Genomic DNA, 19,565 nt, shown 5'->3' with positions numbered 1-19,565 from the left:
GTTGGTTGTGAAAGGTGCTGGTTGGTTGTGAAAGGTGATGATGCTGTGTACAGAGCTGGTTGTTTGTGAAAGGTGATGATGCCGTGTACAGAGCTGGTTGGTTGTGAAAGGTGCTGGTTGTTTGTGAAAGGTGCTGATGCCGTGTACAGAGCTGGTTGGTTGTGAAAGGTGCTGGTTGGTTGTGAAAGGTGATGATGCTGTGTACAGAGCTGTTTGGTTATGAAAGCTGCTGGTTGTTTGTGAAAGGTGATGATGCTGTGTACAGAGCTGGTTGTTTGTGAAAGGTGATGATGCTGTGTACAGAGCTGGTCAGTTGTGAAAGGTGCCGATGCTGTGTACAGAGCTGGTTGGTTGTGAAAGGTGCTGGTTGTTTGTGAAAGGTTATGATGCTGTGTACAGAGCTGGTTGGTTGTGAAAGGTGCTGGTTGTTTGTGAAAGGTGCTGATGCTGTGTACAGAGCTGGTTGGTTGTGAAAGGTGCTGGTTGTTTGTGAAAGGTGCTGATGCTGTGTACAGAGCTGGTCGGTTGTGAAAGGTGCTGGTTGTTTGTGAAAGGTGATGATGCTGTGTACAGAGCTGTTTGGTTGTGAAAGGTGCTGGTTGTTTGTGAAAGGTGATGATGCTGTGCACAGAGCTGTTTGGTTGTGAAAGGTGCTGGTTGTTTGTGAAAGGTGATGATGCTGTGTACAGAGCTGGTTGGTTGTGAAAGGTGCTGGTTGTTTGTGAAAGGTGCTGATGCTGTGTACAGAGCTGGTTGGTTGTGAAAGGTGCTGGTTGTTTGTGAAAGGTGCTGATGCTGTGTACAGAGCTGGTCGGTTGTGAAAGGTGCTGGTTGTTTGTGAAAGGTGATGATGCTGTGTACAGAGCTGGTTGTTTGTGAAAGGTGCTGGTTGGTTGTGAAAGGTGCTGGTTGGTTGTGAAAGGTGCTGGTTGGTTAGAAAGGTGCTGATGCTGTGTACAGAGGTGGTTGGTTGTGAAAGGTGCTGGTTGTTTGTGAAAGGTGATGATGCTGTGTACAGAGCTGGTTGGTTGTGAAAGGTGCTGGTTGTTTGTGAAAGGTGATGATGCTGTGTACAGAGCTGGTTGGTTGTGAAAGGTGCTGGTTGTTTGTGAAAGGTGCTGATGCTGTGTACAGAGCTGGTTGGTTGTGAAAGGTGCTGGTTGTTTGTGAAAGGTGCTGATGCTGTGTACAGAGCTGTTTGGTTGTGAAAGGTGCTGGTTGTTTGTGAAAGGTGCCGATGCTGTGTACAGAGCTGGTCGGTTGTGAAAGGTGCCGATGCTGTGTACAGAGCTGTTTGGTTGTGAAAGGTGCTGGTTGTTTGTGAAAGGTGATGATGCTGTGCACAGAGCTGTTTGGTTGTGAAAGGTGCTGGTTGTTTGTGAAAGGTGATGATGCTGTGTACAGAGCTGGTTGGTTGTGAAAGGTGCTGGTTGTTTGTGAAAGGTGCTGATGCTGTGTACAGAGCTGGTTGGTTGTGAAAGGTGCTGGTTGTTTGTGAAAGGTGCTGATGCTGTGTACAGAGCTGGTCGGTTGTGAAAGGTGCTGGTTGTTTGTGAAAGGTGATGATGCTGTGTACAGAGCTGGTTGGTTGTGAAAGGTGCTGGTTGGTTGTGAAAGGTGATGATGCTGTGTACAGAGCTGGTTGTTTGTGAAAGGTGATGATGCCGTGTACAGAGCTGGTTGGTTGTGAAAGGTGCTGGTTGTTTGTGAAATGTGCTGATGCTGTGTACAGAGCTGGTTGGTTGTGAAAGGTGCTGGTTGGTTGTGAAAGGTGATGATGCTGTGTACAGAGCTGTTTGGTTGTGAAAGGTGCTGGTTGTTTGTGAAAGGTGATGATGCTGTGTACAGAGCTGGTTGTTTGTGAAAGGTGATGATGCTGTGTACAGAGCTGGTCAGTTGTGAAAGGTGCCGATGCTGTGTACAGAGCTGGTTGGTTGTGAAAGGTGCTGGTTGTTTGTGAAAGGTTATGATGCTGTGTACAGAGCTGGTTGGTTGTGAAAGGTGCTGGTTGTTTGTGAAAGGTGCTGATGCTGTGTACAGAGCTGGTTGGTTGTGAAAGGTGCTGGTTGGTTGTGAAAGGTGCTGATGCTGTGTACAGAGCTGGTCGGTTGTGAAAGGTGCTGGTTGTTTGTGAAAGGTGATGATGCTGTGTACAGAGCTGGTCGGTTGTGAAAGGTGATGATGCTGTGTACAGAGCTGGTTGTTTGTGAAAGGTGATGATGCTGTGTACAGAGCTGGTTGTTTGTGAAAGGTGCTGGTTGGTTGTGAAAGGTGCTGGTTGGTTGTGAAAGGTGCTGGTTGGTTATGAAAGGTGCTGATGCTGTGTACAGAGCTGGTTGGTTGTGAAAGGTGCTGGTTGGTTGTGAAAGGTGATGATGCTGTGTACAGAGCTGGTTGTTTGTGAAAGGTGATGATGCCGTGTACAGAGCTGGTTGGTTGTGAAAGGTGCTGGTTGTTTGTGAAAGGTGCTGATGCTGTGTACAGAGCTGGTTGTTTGTGAAAGGTGCTGGTTGGTTGTGAAAGGTGCTGGTTGGTTGTGAAAGGTGCTGGTTGGTTGTGAAAGGTGCTGGTTGGTTAGAAAGGTGCTGATGCTGTGTACAGAGGTGGTTGGTTGTGAAAGGTGCTGGTTGTTTGTGAAAGGTGATGATGCTGTGTACAGAGCTGGTTGGTTGTGAAAGGTGCTGGTTGTTTGTGAAAGGTGATGATGCTGTGTACAGAGCTGGTTGGTTGTGAAAGGTGCTGGTTGTTTGTGAAAGGTGCTGATGCTGTGTACAGAGCTGGTTGGTTGTGAAAGGTGCTGGTTGTTTGTGAAAGGTGCCGATGCTGTGTACAGAGCTGGTCGGTTGTGAAAGGTGCCGATGCTGTGTACAGAGCTGTTTGGTTGTGAAAGGTGCTGGTTGTTTGTGAAAGGTGATGATGCTGTGCACAGAGCTGTTTGGTTGTGAAAGGTGCTGGTTGTTTGTGAAAGGTGATGATGCTGTGTACAGAGCTGGTTGGTTGTGAAAGGTGCTGGTTGTTTGTGAAAGGTGCTGATGCTGTGTACAGAGCTGGTTGGTTGTGAAAGGTGCTGGTTGTTTGTGAAAGGTGCTGATGCTGTGTACAGAGCTGGTCGGTTGTGAAAGGTGCTGGTTGTTTGTGAAAGGTGATGATGCTGTGTACAGAGCTGGTTGGTTGTGAAAGGTGCTGGTTGGTTGTGAAAGGTGATGATGCTGTGTACAGAGCTGGTTGTTTGTGAAAGGTGATGATGCCGTGTACAGAGCTGGTTGGTTGTGAAAGGTGCTGGTTGTTTGTGAAATGTGCTGATGCTGTGTACAGAGCTGGTTGGTTGTGAAAGGTGCTGGTTGGTTGTGAAAGGTGATGATGCTGTGTACAGAGCTGTTTGGTTGTGAAAGGTGCTGGTTGTTTGTGAAAGGTGATGATGCTGTGTACAGAGCTGGTTGTTTGTGAAAGGTGATGATGCTGTGTACAGAGCTGGTCAGTTGTGAAAGGTGCCGATGCTGTGTACAGAGCTGGTTGGTTGTGAAAGGTGCTGGTTGTTTGTGAAAGGTTATGATGCTGTGTACAGAGCTGGTTGGTTGTGAAAGGTGCTGGTTGTTTGTGAAAGGTGCTGATGCTGTGTACAGAGCTGGTTGGTTGTGAAAGGTGCTGGTTGGTTGTGAAAGGTGCTGATGCTGTGTACAGAGCTGGTCGGTTGTGAAAGGTGCTGGTTGTTTGTGAAAGGTGATGATGCTGTGTACAGAGCTGGTCGGTTGTGAAAGGTGATGATGCTGTGTACAGAGCTGGTTGTTTGTGAAAGGTGATGATGCTGTGTACAGAGCTGGTTGTTTGTGAAAGGTGCTGGTTGGTTGTGAAAGGTGCTGGTTGGTTGTGAAAGGTGCTGGTTGGTTATGAAAGGTGCTGATGCTGTGTACAGAGCTGGTTGGTTGTGAAAGGTGCTGGTTGGTTGTGAAAGGTGATGATGCTGTGTACAGAGCTGGTTGTTTGTGAAAGGTGATGATGCCGTGTACAGAGCTGGTTGGTTGTGAAAGGTGCTGGTTGTTTGTGAAAGGTGCTGATGCTGTGTACAGAGCTGGTTGTTTGTGAAAGGTGCTGGTTGGTTGTGAAAGGTGCTGGTTGGTTGTGAAAGGTGCTGGTTGGTTATGAAAGGTGCTGATGCTGTGTACAGAGCTGGTTGGTTGTGAAAGGTGCTGGTTGGTTGTGAAAGGTGATGATGCTGTGTACAGAGCTGGTTGTTTGTGAAAGGTGATGATGCCGTGTACAGAGCTGGTTGGTTGTGAAAGGTGCTGGTTGTTTGTGAAAGGTGCTGATGCTGTGTACAGAGCTGGTTGTTTGTGAAAGGTGCTGGTTGGTTGTGAAAGGTGCTGATGCTGTGTACAGAGCTGGTTGTTTGTGAAAGGTGCTGGTTGGTTGTGAAAGGTGATGATGCTGTGTACAGAGCTGGTCGGTTGTGAAAGGTGATGATGCTGTGTACAGAGCTGGTCGGTTGTGAAAGGTGATGATGCTGTGTACAGAGCTGGTCGGTTGTGAAAGGTGATGATGCTGTGTACAGAGCTGGTTGTTTGTGAAAGGTGCTGATCGGTTGTGAAAGGTGCTGATCGGTTGTGAAAGGTGCGATGCTGTGTACAGAGCTGGTTGTTTGTGAAAGGTGCTGATGCTGTGTACAGAGCTGGTCAGTTGTGAAAGGTGCTGATGCTGTGTACAGAGCTGGTTGTTTGTGAAAGGTGCCGATGCTGTGTACAGAGTTGGTTGGTTGTGAAAGGTGCCGATGCTGTGTACAGAGCTGGTCAGTTGTGAAAGGTGCTGATGCTGTGTACAGAGCTGGTTGTTTGTGAAAGGTGCCGATGCTGTGTACAGAGTTGGTTGGTTGTGAAAGGTGCCGATGCTGTGTACAGAGCTGGTTGGTTGTGAAAGGTGCTGGTTGTTTGTGAAAGGTGCTGATGCTGTGTACAGAGCTGGTCGGTTGTGAAAGGTGCTGATGCTGTGTACAGAGCTGGTTGGTTGTGAAAGGTGCTGGTTGTTTGTGAAAGGTGCTGATGCTGTGTACAGAGCTGGTCGGTTGTGAAAGGTGCTGGTTGTTTGTGAAAGGTGATGATGCTGTGTACAGAGCTGGTTGTTTGTGAAAGGTGCTGGTTGGTTGTGAAAGGTGCTGGTTGGTTGTGAAAGGTGCTGGTTGGTTAGAAAGGTGCTGATGCTGTGTACAGAGCTGGTTGGTTGTGAAAGGTGCTGGTTGTTTGTGAAAGGTGATGATGCTGTGTACAGAGCTGGTTGGTTGTGAAAGGTGCTGGTTGGTTGTGAAAGGTGATGATGCTGTGTACAGAGCTGGTTGTTTGTGAAAGGTGATGATGCCGTGTACAGAGCTGGTTGGTTGTGAAAGGTGCTGGTTGTTTGTGAAAGGTGCTGATGCCGTGTACAGAGCTGGTTGGTTGTGAAAGGTGCTGGTTGGTTGTGAAAGGTGATGATGCTGTGTACAGAGCTGTTTGGTTATGAAAGGTGCTGGTTGTTTGTGAAAGGTGATGATGCTGTGTACAGAGCTGGTTGTTTGTGAAAGGTGATGATGCTGTGTACAGAGCTGGTCAGTTGTGAAAGGTGCCGATGCTGTGTACAGAGCTGGTTGGTTGTGAAAGGTGCTGGTTGTTTGTGAAAGGTTATGATGCTGTGTACAGAGCTGGTTGGTTGTGAAAGGTGCTGGTTGTTTGTGAAAGGTGCTGATGCTGTGTACAGAGCTGGTTGGTTGTGAAAGGTGCTGGTTGTTTGTGAAAGGTGCTGATGCTGTGTACAGAGCTGGTCGGTTGTGAAAGGTGCTGGTTGTTTGTGAAAGGTGATGATGCTGTGCACAGAGCTGTTTGGTTGTGAAAGGTGCTGGTTGTTTGTGAAAGGTGATGATGCTGTGTACAGAGCTGGTTGGTTGTGAAAGGTGCTGGTTGTTTGTGAAAGGTGCTGATGCTGTGTACAGAGCTGGTTGGTTGTGAAAGGTGCTGGTTGTTTGTGAAAGGTGCTGATGCTGTGTACAGAGCTGGTCGGTTGTGAAAGGTGCTGGTTGTTTGTGAAAGGTGATGATGCTGTGTACAGAGCTGGTTGTTTGTGAAAGGTGCTGGTTGGTTGTGAAAGGTGCTGGTTGGTTGTGAAAGGTGCTGGTTGGTTAGAAAGGTGCTGATGCTGTGTACAGAGCTGGTTGGTTGTGAAAGGTGCTGGTTGTTTGTGAAAGGTGATGATGCTGTGTACAGAGCTGGTTGGTTGTGAAAGGTGCTGGTTGTTTGTGAAAGGTGATGATGCTGTGTACAGAGCTGGTTGGTTGTGAAAGGTGCTGGTTGTTTGTGAAAGGTGCTGATGCTGTGTACAGAGCTGGTTGGTTGTGAAAGGTGCTGGTTGTTTGTGAAAGGTGCTGATGCTGTGTACAGAGCTGTTTGGTTGTGAAAGGTGCTGGTTGTTTGTGAAAGGTGCCGATGCTGTGTACAGAGCTGGTCGGTTGTGAAAGGTGCCGATGCTGTGTACAGAGCTGTTTGGTTGTGAAAGGTGCTGGTTGTTTGTGAAAGGTGATGATGCTGTGCACAGAGCTGTTTGGTTGTGAAAGGTGCTGGTTGTTTGTGAAAGGTGATGATGCTGTGTACAGAGCTGGTTGGTTGTGAAAGGTGCTGGTTGTTTGTGAAAGGTGCTGATGCTGTGTACAGAGCTGGTTGGTTGTGAAAGGTGCTGGTTGTTTGTGAAAGGTGCTGATGCTGTGTACAGAGCTGGTCGGTTGTGAAAGGTGCTGGTTGTTTGTGAAAGGTGATGATGCTGTGTACAGAGCTGGTTGTTTGTGAAAGGTGCTGGTTGGTTGTGAAAGGTGCTGGTTGGTTGTGAAAGGTGCTGGTTGGTTAGAAAGGTGCTGATGCTGTGTACAGAGCTGGTTGGTTGTGAAAGGTGCTGGTTGTTTGTGAAAGGTGATGATGCTGTGTACAGAGCTGGTTGGTTGTGAAAGGTGCTGGTTGGTTGTGAAAGGTGATGATGCTGTGTACAGAGCTGGTTGTTTGTGAAAGGTGATGATGCCGTGTACAGAGCTGGTTGGTTGTGAAAGGTGCTGGTTGTTTGTGAAAGGTGCTGATGCTGTGTACAGAGCTGGTTGGTTGTGAAAGGTGCTGGTTGGTTGTGAAAGGTGATGATGCTGTGTACAGAGCTGTTTGGTTGTGAAAGGTGCTGGTTGTTTGTGAAAGGTGATGATGCTGTGTACAGAGCTGGTTGTTTGTGAAAGGTGATGATGCTGTGTACAGAGCTGGTCAGTTGTGAAAGGTGCCGATGCTGTGTACAGAGCTGGTTGGTTGTGAAAGGTGCTGGTTGTTTGTGAAAGGTTATGATGCTGTGTACAGAGCTGGTTGGTTGTGAAAGGTGCTGGTTGTTTGTGAAAGGTGCTGATGCTGTGTACAGAGCTGGTCGGTTGTGAAAGGTGCTGGTTGTTTGTGAAAGGTGATGATGCTGTGTACAGAGCTGGTCGGTTGTGAAAGGTGATGATGCTGTGTACAGAGCTGGTTGTTTGTGAAAGGTGATGATGCTGTGTACAGAGCTGGTTGTTTGTGAAAGGTGCTGGTTGGTTGTGAAAGGTGCTGGTTGGTTGTGAAAGGTGCTGGTTGGTTACGAAAGGTGCTGATGCTGTGTACAGAGCTGGTTGGTTGTGAAAGGTGCTGGTTGGTTGTGAAAGGTGATGATGCTGTGTACAGAGCTGGTTGTTTGTGAAAGGTGATGATGCCGTGTACAGAGCTGGTTGGTTGTGAAAGGTGCCGATGCTGTGTACAGAGCTGGTCGGTTGTGAAAGGTGCTGGTTGTTTGTGAAAGGTGCTGATGCTGTGTACAGAGCTGGTTGGTTGTGAAAGGTGCCGATGCTGTGTACAGAGCTGGTCGGTTGTGAAAGGTGCTGGTTGTTTGTGAAAGGTGCTGATGCTGTGTACAGAGCTGGTCGGTTGTGAAAGGTGCTGGTTGTTTGTGAAAGGTGCTGATGCTGTGTACAGAGCTGGTTGTTTGTGAAAGGTGATGATGCTGTGTACAGAGCTGGTTGTTTGTGAAAGGTGCTGGTTGGTTGTGAAAGGTGCTGGTTGGTTGTGAAAGGTGCTGGTTGGTTATGAAAGGTGATGATGCTGTGTACAGAGCTGGTTGTTTGTGAAAGGTGATGATGCTGTGTACAGAGCTGGTCAGTTGTGAAAGGTGCCGATGCTGTGTACAGAGCTGGTTGGTTGTGAAAGGTGCTGGTTGTTTGTGAAAGGTGATGATGCTGTGTACAGAGCTGGTTGGTTGTGAAAGGTGCTGGTTGTTTGTGAAAGGTGCTGATGCTGTGTACAGAGCTGGTTGGTTGTGAAAGGTGCTGGTTGTTTGTGAAAGGTGCTGATGCTGTGTACAGAGCTGGTCGGTTGTGAAAGGTGCTGGTTGTTTGTGAAAGGTGATGATGCTGTGTACAGAGCTGGTCGGTTGTGAAAGGTGCTGGTTGTTTGTGAAAGGTGCTGATGCTGTGTACAGAGCTGGTTGGTTGTGAAAGGTGCTGGTTGGTTGTGAAAGGTGATGATGCTGTGTACAGAGCTGTTTGGTTGTGAAAGGTGCTGGTTGTTTGTGAAAGGTGATGATGCTGTGTACAGAGCTGGTTGTTTGTGAAAGGTGATGATGCTGTGTACAGAGCTGGTCAGTTGTGAAAGGTGCCGATGCTGTGTACAGAGCTGGTTGGTTGTGAAAGGTGCTGGTTGTTTGTGAAAGGTTATGATGCTGTGTACAGAGCTGGTTGGTTGTGAAAGGTGCTGGTTGTTTGTGAAAGGTGCTGATGCTGTGTACAGAGCTGGTCGGTTGTGAAAGGTGCTGGTTGTTTGTGAAAGGTGATGATGCTGTGTACAGAGCTGGTCGGTTGTGAAAGGTGATGATGCTGTGTACAGAGCTGGTTGTTTGTGAAAGGTGATGATGCTGTGTACAGAGCTGGTTGTTTGTGAAAGGTGCTGGTTGGTTGTGAAAGGTGCTGGTTGGTTGTGAAAGGTGCTGGTTGGTTACGAAAGGTGCTGATGCTGTGTACAGAGCTGGTTGGTTGTGAAAGGTGCTGGTTGGTTGTGAAAGGTGATGATGCTGTGTACAGAGCTGGTTGTTTGTGAAAGGTGATGATGCCGTGTACAGAGCTGGTTGGTTGTGAAAGGTGCCGATGCTGTGTACAGAGCTGGTCGGTTGTGAAAGGTGCTGGTTGTTTGTGAAAGGTGCTGATGCTGTGTACAGAGCTGGTTGGTTGTGAAAGGTGCCGATGCTGTGTACAGAGCTGGTCGGTTGTGAAAGGTGCTGGTTGTTTGTGAAAGGTGCTGATGCTGTGTACAGAGCTGGTCGGTTGTGAAAGGTGCTGGTTGTTTGTGAAAGGTGCTGATGCTGTGTACAGAGCTGGTTGTTTGTGAAAGGTGATGATGCTGTGTACAGAGCTGGTTGTTTGTGAAAGGTGCTGGTTGGTTGTGAAAGGTGCTGGTTGGTTGTGAAAGGTGCTGGTTGGTTATGAAAGGTGATGATGCTGTGTACAGAGCTGGTTGTTTGTGAAAGGTGATGATGCTGTGTACAGAGCTGGTCAGTTGTGAAAGGTGCCGATGCTGTGTACAGAGCTGGTTGGTTGTGAAAGGTGCTGGTTGTTTGTGAAAGGTGATGATGCTGTGTACAGAGCTGGTTGGTTGTGAAAGGTGCTGGTTGTTTGTGAAAGGTGCTGATGCTGTGTACAGAGCTGGTTGGTTGTGAAAGGTGCTGGTTGTTTGTGAAAGGTGCTGATGCTGTGTACAGAGCTGGTCGGTTGTGAAAGGTGCTGGTTGTTTGTGAAAGGTGATGATGCTGTGTACAGAGCTGGTCGGTTGTGAAAGGTGCTGGTTGGTTGTGAAAGGTGATGATGCTGTGTACAGAGCTGGTTGTTTGTGAAAGGTGATGATGCTGTGTACAGAGCTGGTTGTTTGTGAAAGGTGCTGGTTGGTTGTGAAAGGTGCTGGTTGGTTGTGAAAGGTGCTGGTTGGTTGTGAAAGGTGCTGGTTGGTTGTGAAAGGTGCTGATGCTGTGTACAGAGCTGGTTGGTTGTGAAAGGTGCTGGTTGTTTGTGAAAGGTGATGATGCTGTGTACAGAGCTGGTTGGTTGTGAAAGGTGCTGGTTGGTTGTGAAAGGTGATGATGCTGTGTACAGAGCTGGTTGTTTGTGAAAGGTGATGATGCCGTGTACAGAGCTGGTTGGTTGTGAAAGGTGCTGGTTGTTTGTGAAAGGTGCTGATGCTGTGTACAGAGCTGGTTGTTTGTGAAAGGTGCTGGTTGGTTGTGAAAGGTGCTGATGCTGTGTACAGAGCTGGTTGTTTGTGAAAGGTGCTGGTTGGTTGTGAAAGGTGATGATGCTGTGTACAGAGCTGGTTGGTTGTGAAAGGTGATGATGCTGTGTACAGAGCTGGTCGGTTGTGAAAGGTGATGATGCTGTGTACAGAGCTGGTCGGTTGTGAAAGGTGATGATGCTGTGTACAGAGCTGGTTGGTTGTGAAAGGTGCTGATCGGTTGTGAAAGGTGCGATGCTGTGTACAGAGCTGGTTGTTTGTGAAAGGTGCTGATGCTGTGTACAGAGCTGGTTGGTTGTGAAAGGTGCTGGTTGGTTGTGAAAGGTGCTGGTTGGTTGTGAAAGGTGCTGGTTGGTTGTGAAAGGTGCTGATGCTGTGTACAGAGCTGGTTGGTTGTGAAAGGTGCTGGTTGTTTGTGAAAGGTGCTGATGCTGTGTACAGAGCTGGTTGGTTGTGAAAGGTGCTGGTTGTTTGTGAAAGGTGATGATGCTGTGTACAGAGCTGGTTGGTTGTGAAAGGTGCTGGTTGGTTGTGAAAGGTGATGATGCTGTGTACAGAGCTGGTTGTTTGTGAAAGGTGCTGATGCTGTGTACAGAGCTGGTTGGTTGTGAAAGGTGCTGGTTGGTTGTGAAAGGTGATGATTCTGTGTACAGAGCTGGTTGTTTGTGAAAGGTGATGATGCCGTGTACAGAGCTGGTTGGTTGTGAAAGGTGCTGGTTGTTTGTGAAAGGTGCTGATGCTGTGTACAGAGCTGGTTGTTTGTGAAAGGTGCTGGTTGGTTGTGAAAGGTGCTGATGCTGTGTACAGAGCTGGTTGTTTGTGAAAGGTGCTGGTTGGTTGTGAAAGGTGATGATGCTGTGTACAGAGCTGGTCGGTTGTGAAAGGTGATGATGCTGTGTACAGAGCTGGTCGGTTGTGAAAGGTGATGATGCTGTGTACAGAGCTGGTCGGTTGTGAAAGGTGATGATGCTGTGTACAGAGCTGGTTGTTTGTGAAAGGTGCTGATCGGTTGTGAAAGGTGATGATTGGTTGTGAAAGGTGCGATGCTGTGTACAGAGCTGGTTGGTTGTGAAAGGTGCTGGTTGTTTGTGAAAGGTGATGATGCTGTGTACAGAGCTGGTTGTTTGTGAAAGGTGCTGGTTGTTTGTGAAAGGTGATGATGCTGTGTACAGAGCTGGTTGTTTGTGAAAGGTGCTGATCGGTTGTGAAAGGTGCTGATCGGTTGTGAAAGGTGCTGATCGGTTGTGAAAGGTGCTGGTTGTTTGTGAAAGGTGCTGATGGGTTGTGAAAGGTGCTGGTCATTGCTATCCAGTAAGGTAGAAACCCTGCTTCAGGTGTCAGTAATGCTGGAGCAGGGCCAGGTTACTAACCTGAACAGAGTCCTCCCCCCTGCTTCACCAAAGATGACCGGCGTGTGGGGCGGCACCTGGAAATACCCATTTCCTTTCTGTATTCGGGGTTCCTGTTCTCCGTTAACTACAAAACATGTATATATGAAAACAAAGCAGTGGCTATACAGACTGAATGGTTCAATCAGGGAACCACATCACCTGCATGCAAACCAATACACACAAATAAACACCTGATATGAAACGACACGAGCACCATGCATTACTAACACCAACACCAAACACCTAGAAACAGGAGTTTTTGTGAACAAAAACAAAGCATTTGGGTCGCACCAAGTATGTCATATCGGACAGAATGGCTGAATAGTTTCAAAACATGAGGAATATGGAAATGTGAAAGATCTGGATTTCTACAGTGGACATCACCTTCATTGGAACTTTACTGAGACAATAGTTGTATACAGCTTGTAAAGGCAATTAAAGCAAGTGCTCTGTATCAATAACATGTTCAGCGGTTACAAGAATGTGGCACTGAAATGGTTAATGTTGACTGGACACCACCTGTAACAAACTGGAGTCATAGAATACAGCTGTACACCAACTGTAAGACTAAGACAAAGCATGTGGTGTGTATGACTGAGAGGGCCTGGATTTCAAGCAATGCAGCAGTAAAAGGGTCATCTGTTAATGAACACTGGTAATGACACCCACTATCGAATGTGACAATGTGAGCACAGAATACGAATATGTATTGTGTAGAGCATGAAGCAAATTCAATTGAAGTCAAAGTTTAGGTCTTTATCATCTGAAAACCAAAAACACAACAGCCACTCTAGATCACAGCTCAAAGTTGCTGTCAGATTTTTCTAGAGGAGTTAAAACAACACTTGGAAGTTGCCAGCTTAAATGATTTATAAGAAATTCTCAGCAGGAAGTGCGGAAGCAGAACTGACTGAAGACTCATACATAGTATATAAAACTGTCATCATTGAACGAAAAACAGATGAAGCTTGTCAGGGAAGCTGGGACCGTTACAGTTTTCAAGTCAAGACTAAAAACGCACTTTTATAATATAGCTTTCTTATCTTAGTGGGTTTTAATGTAACTTTAAAATTGCTGCTTTTGTATTATGTGTATACTGTTATTTAAATGGTCTGATTATGGCAGTTGTACGTGTGACATGCTATACACATGTATTGTGGTTTGTTCTTTTTTTCTGCTATGTACTGTACAGTGCTTTGCGATACTTTTGTAGAAAATGTGCTATATAAATGCAATAAATATAAATACATAATAAGGTGTGCGATCCTTCAAATCGGCTGCCGCTGCAGACATCATCCTCGTAGCTGCGGCTCGGAGCCAGGTGAAAGGTGGTGAGCATGACCCAAGTTTGTAAAACATGTCTTCGATTATACTCCTGCAGAAGATGGACCTGTTTATAGATGACCTACATCCATTTCCCAGAGTTACATCAAAAGCAAGAGGAGCCAAAGCTGTACGTAATGCAGAAAGGTTTTACCATATTGGATCATCTGCTCTAAACATTATTTTGACCTGCAAGTCAAAGGTTTACCACAATTCTTTTTGTGTGACTAGTGAGACAATGACCTAGACAGCCTTCCTAGTTCCTGTGTTAAGGACACGTGTTAGCATGATTCACGTTTCTGCAGATCATGTCATATCTGCTCTACAGCATGGCATATTCTAAACAAACCGGTGGAACTGAAGATACACACCATGGTTTATTTCATTTTCTTCTTCATCCGCTTGGTTGATATGTGTTCTTGGCCAGTATTCCAACAGAGCTTGAAGCAACAGCCCACCCAGGTTTACTAAAGAAGGAAAGACATGTGGTTGTATGCACCATTTTATTCACTGGCACCAATAGGATTCTTTGCACACACTGATCTTCTGGGGCCAGTTTCACAAAGCACTGCCAGCACTTAGCAGGCTGCTAGACAGCAAGATATCTTAGTGCTACCAGCTTAGAAAAACATTATTTTAAGATACGATAAAGCTCAGTAGAAACCCATTCAGCAGGTCTATAGGATTAAAGGATACATGTGTTTTTATTTTCATTTGATTATGAAAGTTAATTGGATTTAACAGACTGCTACCTAGAACTGCTTTGTGAAACTCGCCCCCGGTTGATATATATTTTCTGGGACTGCTACCAAACTCAAAGTCTTTTGAATGACCTGCACATCTCTAGTTTCCAGTCCAGCTGGGTAAGACAGAGGGACATGTCTTCCTGAAGTGGCCCCTGTGGTAGAGGAAGCATGTTTATTTTATCACCTGCTTTTGCTGGAATGACGAACCGCAGATTTTGCCGACTTGTCTCCCTTTATCTAAGAGTATCTAAGTGCTTCTGCTGTTGCACTGCAGAGATGTGACTGTACCTGTGCTGTAAACATGGGCACAAACCGATAAATCAATTCTAGAGCCAGAACCCCTGTGACCGGGGTGATAAACAAGCATTCTGCTCATAGCAGGAGGCTTCTCCAAGCTTTCTATTCTACCAGCACACCATGTAATTATCTTCACAGCTCAAACCAGACGCTTCCCTATACTTAGCCAAGTGGAAACCTTATTTTCCCACCATGGGAAGCATTGTTTCTGATGTCTTAGACACAGGAACTCTGCATCAGCTGAATACCTAGTGGAATTAAGCAGCCAGCTAGGGAAACACATGAGCAGTACCCTACAACACTTTTGAATAGGTTGCATAATGGAATAAAGTGATGCAATCTTGTATTTATTTATATCAAATGACTTGAAAGATAAGCAGGAACAATACCCTTAAGGCTTTTGTGAAAACCAAAGCATCCCTGGTAGCAAAATCTAAGGAATATGTCATATCAGATCAAATGGTTTTGTGGGGGAAAACATAATTTATATATCCAGAAGTTACAAACAATGTAGCAGTGATCATATTCATTTTTACAGGTCACAGGTCACAGTGAAGGGTGCTGTTAAGAACATAAGAAAGTTTACAAACGAGTGGAGGCCATTCAGCCCATCTTGCTCATTTGGTTGTTAGTAGCTTATTGATCCCAGAATCTCATCAAGCAGCTTCTTGAAGGATCCCAGGGTGTCAGCTTCAACAACATTACTGGGGAGTTGGTTCCAGACCCTCAAAATTATCTGTGTAAAAAAGTGCCTCCTATTTTCTGTTCTGAATGCCCCTTTATCTAATCTCCATTTGTGACCCCTGGTCCTTGTTTCTTTTTTCAGATCAAAGAAGTCCCCTGGGTCGACATTGTCTATACCTTTTAGGATTTTGAATGTTTGAATCAGATCGCCGCGTAGTCTTCTTTGTTCAAGACTGAATAGATTAAATTCTTTTAGCCTGTCTGCATATGACATGACTTTTAAACCTGGGATAATTCTGGTTGCTCTTCTTTGCACTCTTTCTAGAGCAGCAATATCCTTTTTGTAACGAGGTGACCAGAACTGAACACAATATTCTAGGTGAGGTCTTACTAATGCATTGTAAAGTTTTAACATTACTTCCCTTGATTTAAATTCAACACTTCTCACAATATATCCGAGCATCTTGTTGGCCTTTTTTATAGCTTCCCCACATTGTCTAGATGAAGACATTTCTGAGTCAACATAAATTCCTAGGTCTTTTTCATAGTTCCCTTCTTCAATTTCAGTATCTCCCATATGATATTTATAATGCATATTTTTATTTCCTGCATGCAATACTTTACACTTTTCTCTATTAAATTTCATTTAAATTGTGCCCGAGGAGTTTCCATAGTGAAACACTGAAGCTGGCAGCTGGAATGATTCATGAAATATCATATGGCTCTATCATGACTTACGTTTGGGATCTGAACCATCTGGACTGGAAAACCCAGCATCCTTAGCAGACACCCAGGCAGCAAAACAGTCACTCTCATCCAAAGTGATTGTCAGCATCTATAAAATAAATCCAATACAAGAGAATCGAATACAGTCCAGCAGGACATGGGTCACAGCTAAACCCAGCAGTGCTTGATAACAGCCTTGCTTTAACCTCAGACTACATAACAAAAAGAACCCTTTAACTAGCAATCCACTAACAGTTACACTTACAGTAGTGTTCAAAGGATTTACTGCAACACTAGGGGTGGGGATTATTATTATTACTTAGCAGACGCTTTTATCCAACACGACTTAGAGACTAGGGGGTGCTGCAGAGTCACATCCAATAGGACCTCGGTTTTACGTCTCATCTGAAGGATAGAGCACAAGGAGGTTAAGTGACTTGCTCAGGCTCACACATAGTGAGTCAGTGGCTGAGCCGGGATTTTAACCAGGAACCTCCTTGTATCAAGCCCTGTTCTTTAACCCCTGGAGCAACGAGCCTACCTGGGATTGTATTGTCTGTCTTTCCTCACTCAGACCCCTCACTTAATAAATACCCGTTGTGGAAGGGTGGTGGGCAATTCACTGACACACACAGGAGACAGAAGGTTTTATTTGTAAACACCGCAAAGGTGCCCAGTTTTATTTATTTTCGTTTTCTTTTTTAATTTATTTTAGCCCGCAGAGGGCGCCGTTGTCTGTGTCCTGTATACCAGCAACGGTAATCAGAACCACAGGTTACCAACACAGGTAATTGCAGGCACACTCACAGGTGCTCAAAAATAATAATGAAAACCAAAGGCGAAATGAAAAACGCTGCTTACGCAGTGCCCATACTGCCGCTATGCCGGTCAGCTCGGGTCTCCGTCCTACGCGTCGCTGTGCACTATACACTGGGGTGGCCAAGGTTCCCCTATAACTACACACGTCCTCTCGGGTACGTAACCATGTATTTTAATAAATAGTTTATTTAAGGCTGGCTGTCTTTCTCCGCCACGCTCGTCTGATTTTATTCTCTCGCTCGCTCTCGGTGTTTGTTTATGCTCGCCTCCTCAGCTAGCGTCACTGGACTTCCCCGGTCATGGCCACCCGAATGCATAACCTAGTGCAGTACTTATGGGCTGAGCAATCTCCCAAGGCCCGCCTCTCAGCCACTCAGGAGAGAGGGAAAGCCAACACACCCTCTTCCCCACCTCTCCATGTCATCGCCATGGCTGACAGACGGATCTTACGAGACTGCTGCCCTCGTCCTGCAGAACCACGGATACTCCAGATAGTCAGCACAGATCTCCCCTGTTACACCCGGGTATCTCTGAATAGAATATCATCTCCTCTTTAAAAACATGCAAGAGATTTTAATGAACAGTCCCTCCCACAAGTGCTGTGGTACCCCAAATATGATCCACTTACTACCAATGTGGTGACTGGGTGTGACGCTGTCTCTTCATTTTACCCTCAAAAACAGGCTTCTGGCTAAGGACTGCCAAGGACAACACTACATTGGATATTGTACCAGTCTTGGAACTCAACACTTAGGAAAATCATTTTTTGGATAAAAGAGAGAGCAAATGCTACCCAGCCATTCTGCACTGTTGGTAACTGAATCATATTTGCAGTAGCCTGCAATTCATGGTAAAACACAGTTTTAACAATATAGAGGAAACACCAAGACTCACCCCAGTTTTCAGGTCTACTGAGAACCAGTTTGGCACATACACCATTTTGAACCGTTTTTTAATTTCTTCATCAAATTCTATCTTTCCCAGATCTTCTCCCTTGCAGGCCTGTTTAAAAAAACAAATGCCGAGTTACAACATGCTTCCACGACTCTGTAAATCCAAAACCCGATGAACAGAACCGCATCATAATCACCTTGAGTACATCCCAATATGCCACATTGTTGTTGGTGTCTTTGGTAAGTATGTGTCTCTTATCATTCAGGATGTGGCACTGAATAATACTAGCTCCCCCTAGTGGACAAACAAAAAAGAACATTCCATAAAAATCCTCAGCCCTACTCTTCCAATTTGTCTACAACACATTTAACCTGTAGGCCAAATATAAATCTGCATTTGAAACCGACTTAAGCATTCTAGAGTTCCCAGTGTAATAAGCACAAGTAAAGATGCGAGTCTGACATGATGGAAGCTTACAATCATGTTATTACATTGGATAATACAGTCCAATACCTATGGCATATTTGTTTGTGGTTAGTAACTGTACAGTGAACTGTTTGAACTAGGTGACTGATGCCACTGAATGTCATCTATTACCCCAGGACTCTACTCCCTAGGAGACCTTGATCTCAGAAGGTTTTGCTGATAAATTCATCTGACTTCAAGCTCTCGAGGGACTGGGTTAATTCTTCCAGGCTTAATCTAGCAGCCCTAGACACCTGTCAGATCTAACTGCCCCTTTAATTGACTTTTAGACAGACTGCCTTGGAAGCCATTCATTTAACTGTGACCTCTCCCCTATAGACAGTGGGTACATTGTGTAATGTATACATGTTGAATCCGGGGGTCAGTGGAATGCAATTCAGACAGCTCACCTCTGATCAATTCAGACAGCTCACCTCTGATCAATTCAGACAGCTCACCTTTGATCAATTCAGACAGCTCACCTCTGATCAATTCAGACAGCTCACCTCTGATCAATTCAGACAGCTCACCTTTGATCAATTCAGACAGCTCACCTCTGATCAATTCAGACAGCTCACCTCTGATCAATTCAGACAGCTCACCTTTGATCACTTGTTCAGGTTGTGTGCACAGTGGTGTCAGGGGAGCGCTACAGTCATTGTCATATTCACCAGATGCTCGGAAATTGTGAATACCTTTCAGGGACTAAAGAAAAATGAACAAAGAACAAAAATGAGAGTGAGCTATCATAACAATAAGAGAAAATGAAAGTAACTGGTAGATGCCAGTTACAAATGCTCCAAACAAAAGTAGCCTGTCTTAAAAGGAGGACAATGGCACTCAATGGGTTAAGAACATCTCTGTACTTACCCATTTGTTTACGGAGGACTTTGTGGTGGACACCCAGATAGCTGGAGGGGGGTCCGCTGATCTGTCCAGTTCCATCTAAACAACAAGAGCAGAATGAAGACACCAAAGAAAGACACTTCATTCAGATTTTTATTTTTTGCGGGGAGGGGGGAGGGGTGAGGCCAGTTGTAATTCTAGGACAAATTGGGAAGGGGCCTACAGTACGACAACAGGTGATACAGCAATCTGACAAAAGGTTATGTTTCTTTTTTTTTTAGCTTTTAAGTGTTCTGATCAATTATTAAAGTATGTAAGTGATTAATTTTGGAATTATTCACGTCTGAAGTCCTGTATATGAAATTGTATGAATAGTAACCAAAAATATTCAGCTACTAAACACTTATATTGCTGTTTCAGCAAATGCATTAATATATATTTTTTAAAACCAATTTATGGTGTTTATTTAATTAACTCACAAATTTGATTATTCAATTAACACAAATGTATCTATTACAGCTACTGCATTTTGTGCGATTAAACGCTAAAAAGCCTTGCTTGCCTTCTAAAAACAGTTTCTCGTGCCTGGCATTAGATTTAGTACAATCAATACCAGGTCTCTGAAATGGACATGGCTTACCGTGCTTGAACTGGAGCAGAGAGAAGGCGTCGGGCACCCATCTTCCCAATGAGCAGCTCCTTACCTTCAGAACCGATGCCTTTTCCTCGCAGATGAGCACCCTGATGTCTGGATTGCGCAGGTCTGTGCAGTAGATCTTCCTGTCCCGTCCTCCCGAGTAAACGTGGGTGAAGGCCTCGTTGACCTGCAGAGCCCAGACCCCTTCATCGTGGACTCGGTACGTGGCTATACATCTCTGCTGGCCCAGGGACCACAGGCGGATTGTCCCATCGGAGCTGCCTGATAAACACTGCACCACAGAGAACAGACATTTCAATCATAGGGACAACCAGTGCCTGCCACAGCCCTGCCATTATCCAAGTGCAACGTTCTCTTAAAGTACAAACTTTGTTTTTAGGTATTTTAGCAAGGCTGGCGCGTACTTCCTGCAACACACAGTGCTCGATTGCTTTTAAAC

The 19,565-nt window shown here is 45.5% G+C and overlaps 1 protein-coding gene across 1 annotated transcript in view; it reads right to left on the bottom strand.

Annotated features, from left to right (window-relative positions):
- Nucleotides 1-19,565, bottom strand: part of LOC117400304 (WD repeat-containing protein 48) — a 45,312-nt gene that overhangs the window by 5,551 nt on the left and 20,196 nt on the right. The window contains exons 8-15 of the mRNA XM_034000059.3: nt 19,173-19,397; nt 18,493-18,567; nt 18,225-18,327; nt 17,354-17,451; nt 17,158-17,265; nt 15,457-15,553; nt 13,363-13,458; nt 11,648-11,753 (exon numbers count right to left, since the gene is read on the bottom strand). Coding sequence (XP_033855950.2) covers nt 11,648-11,753; nt 13,363-13,458; nt 15,457-15,553; nt 17,158-17,265; nt 17,354-17,451; nt 18,225-18,327; nt 18,493-18,567; nt 19,173-19,397 — 908 coding nt within the window. The remainder of the gene's footprint in view (nt 1-11,647; nt 11,754-13,362; nt 13,459-15,456; nt 15,554-17,157; nt 17,266-17,353; nt 17,452-18,224; nt 18,328-18,492; nt 18,568-19,172; nt 19,398-19,565) is intronic.

The sequence above is a fragment of the Acipenser ruthenus genome, chromosome 4 (genome assembly GCF_902713425.1).
Source record: "Acipenser ruthenus chromosome 4, fAciRut3.2 maternal haplotype, whole genome shotgun sequence".
In the NCBI taxonomy this organism is placed as follows: domain Eukaryota; kingdom Metazoa; phylum Chordata; class Actinopteri; order Acipenseriformes; family Acipenseridae; genus Acipenser; species Acipenser ruthenus.
This window is presented reverse-complemented; position numbering and strand designations above follow the sequence as displayed.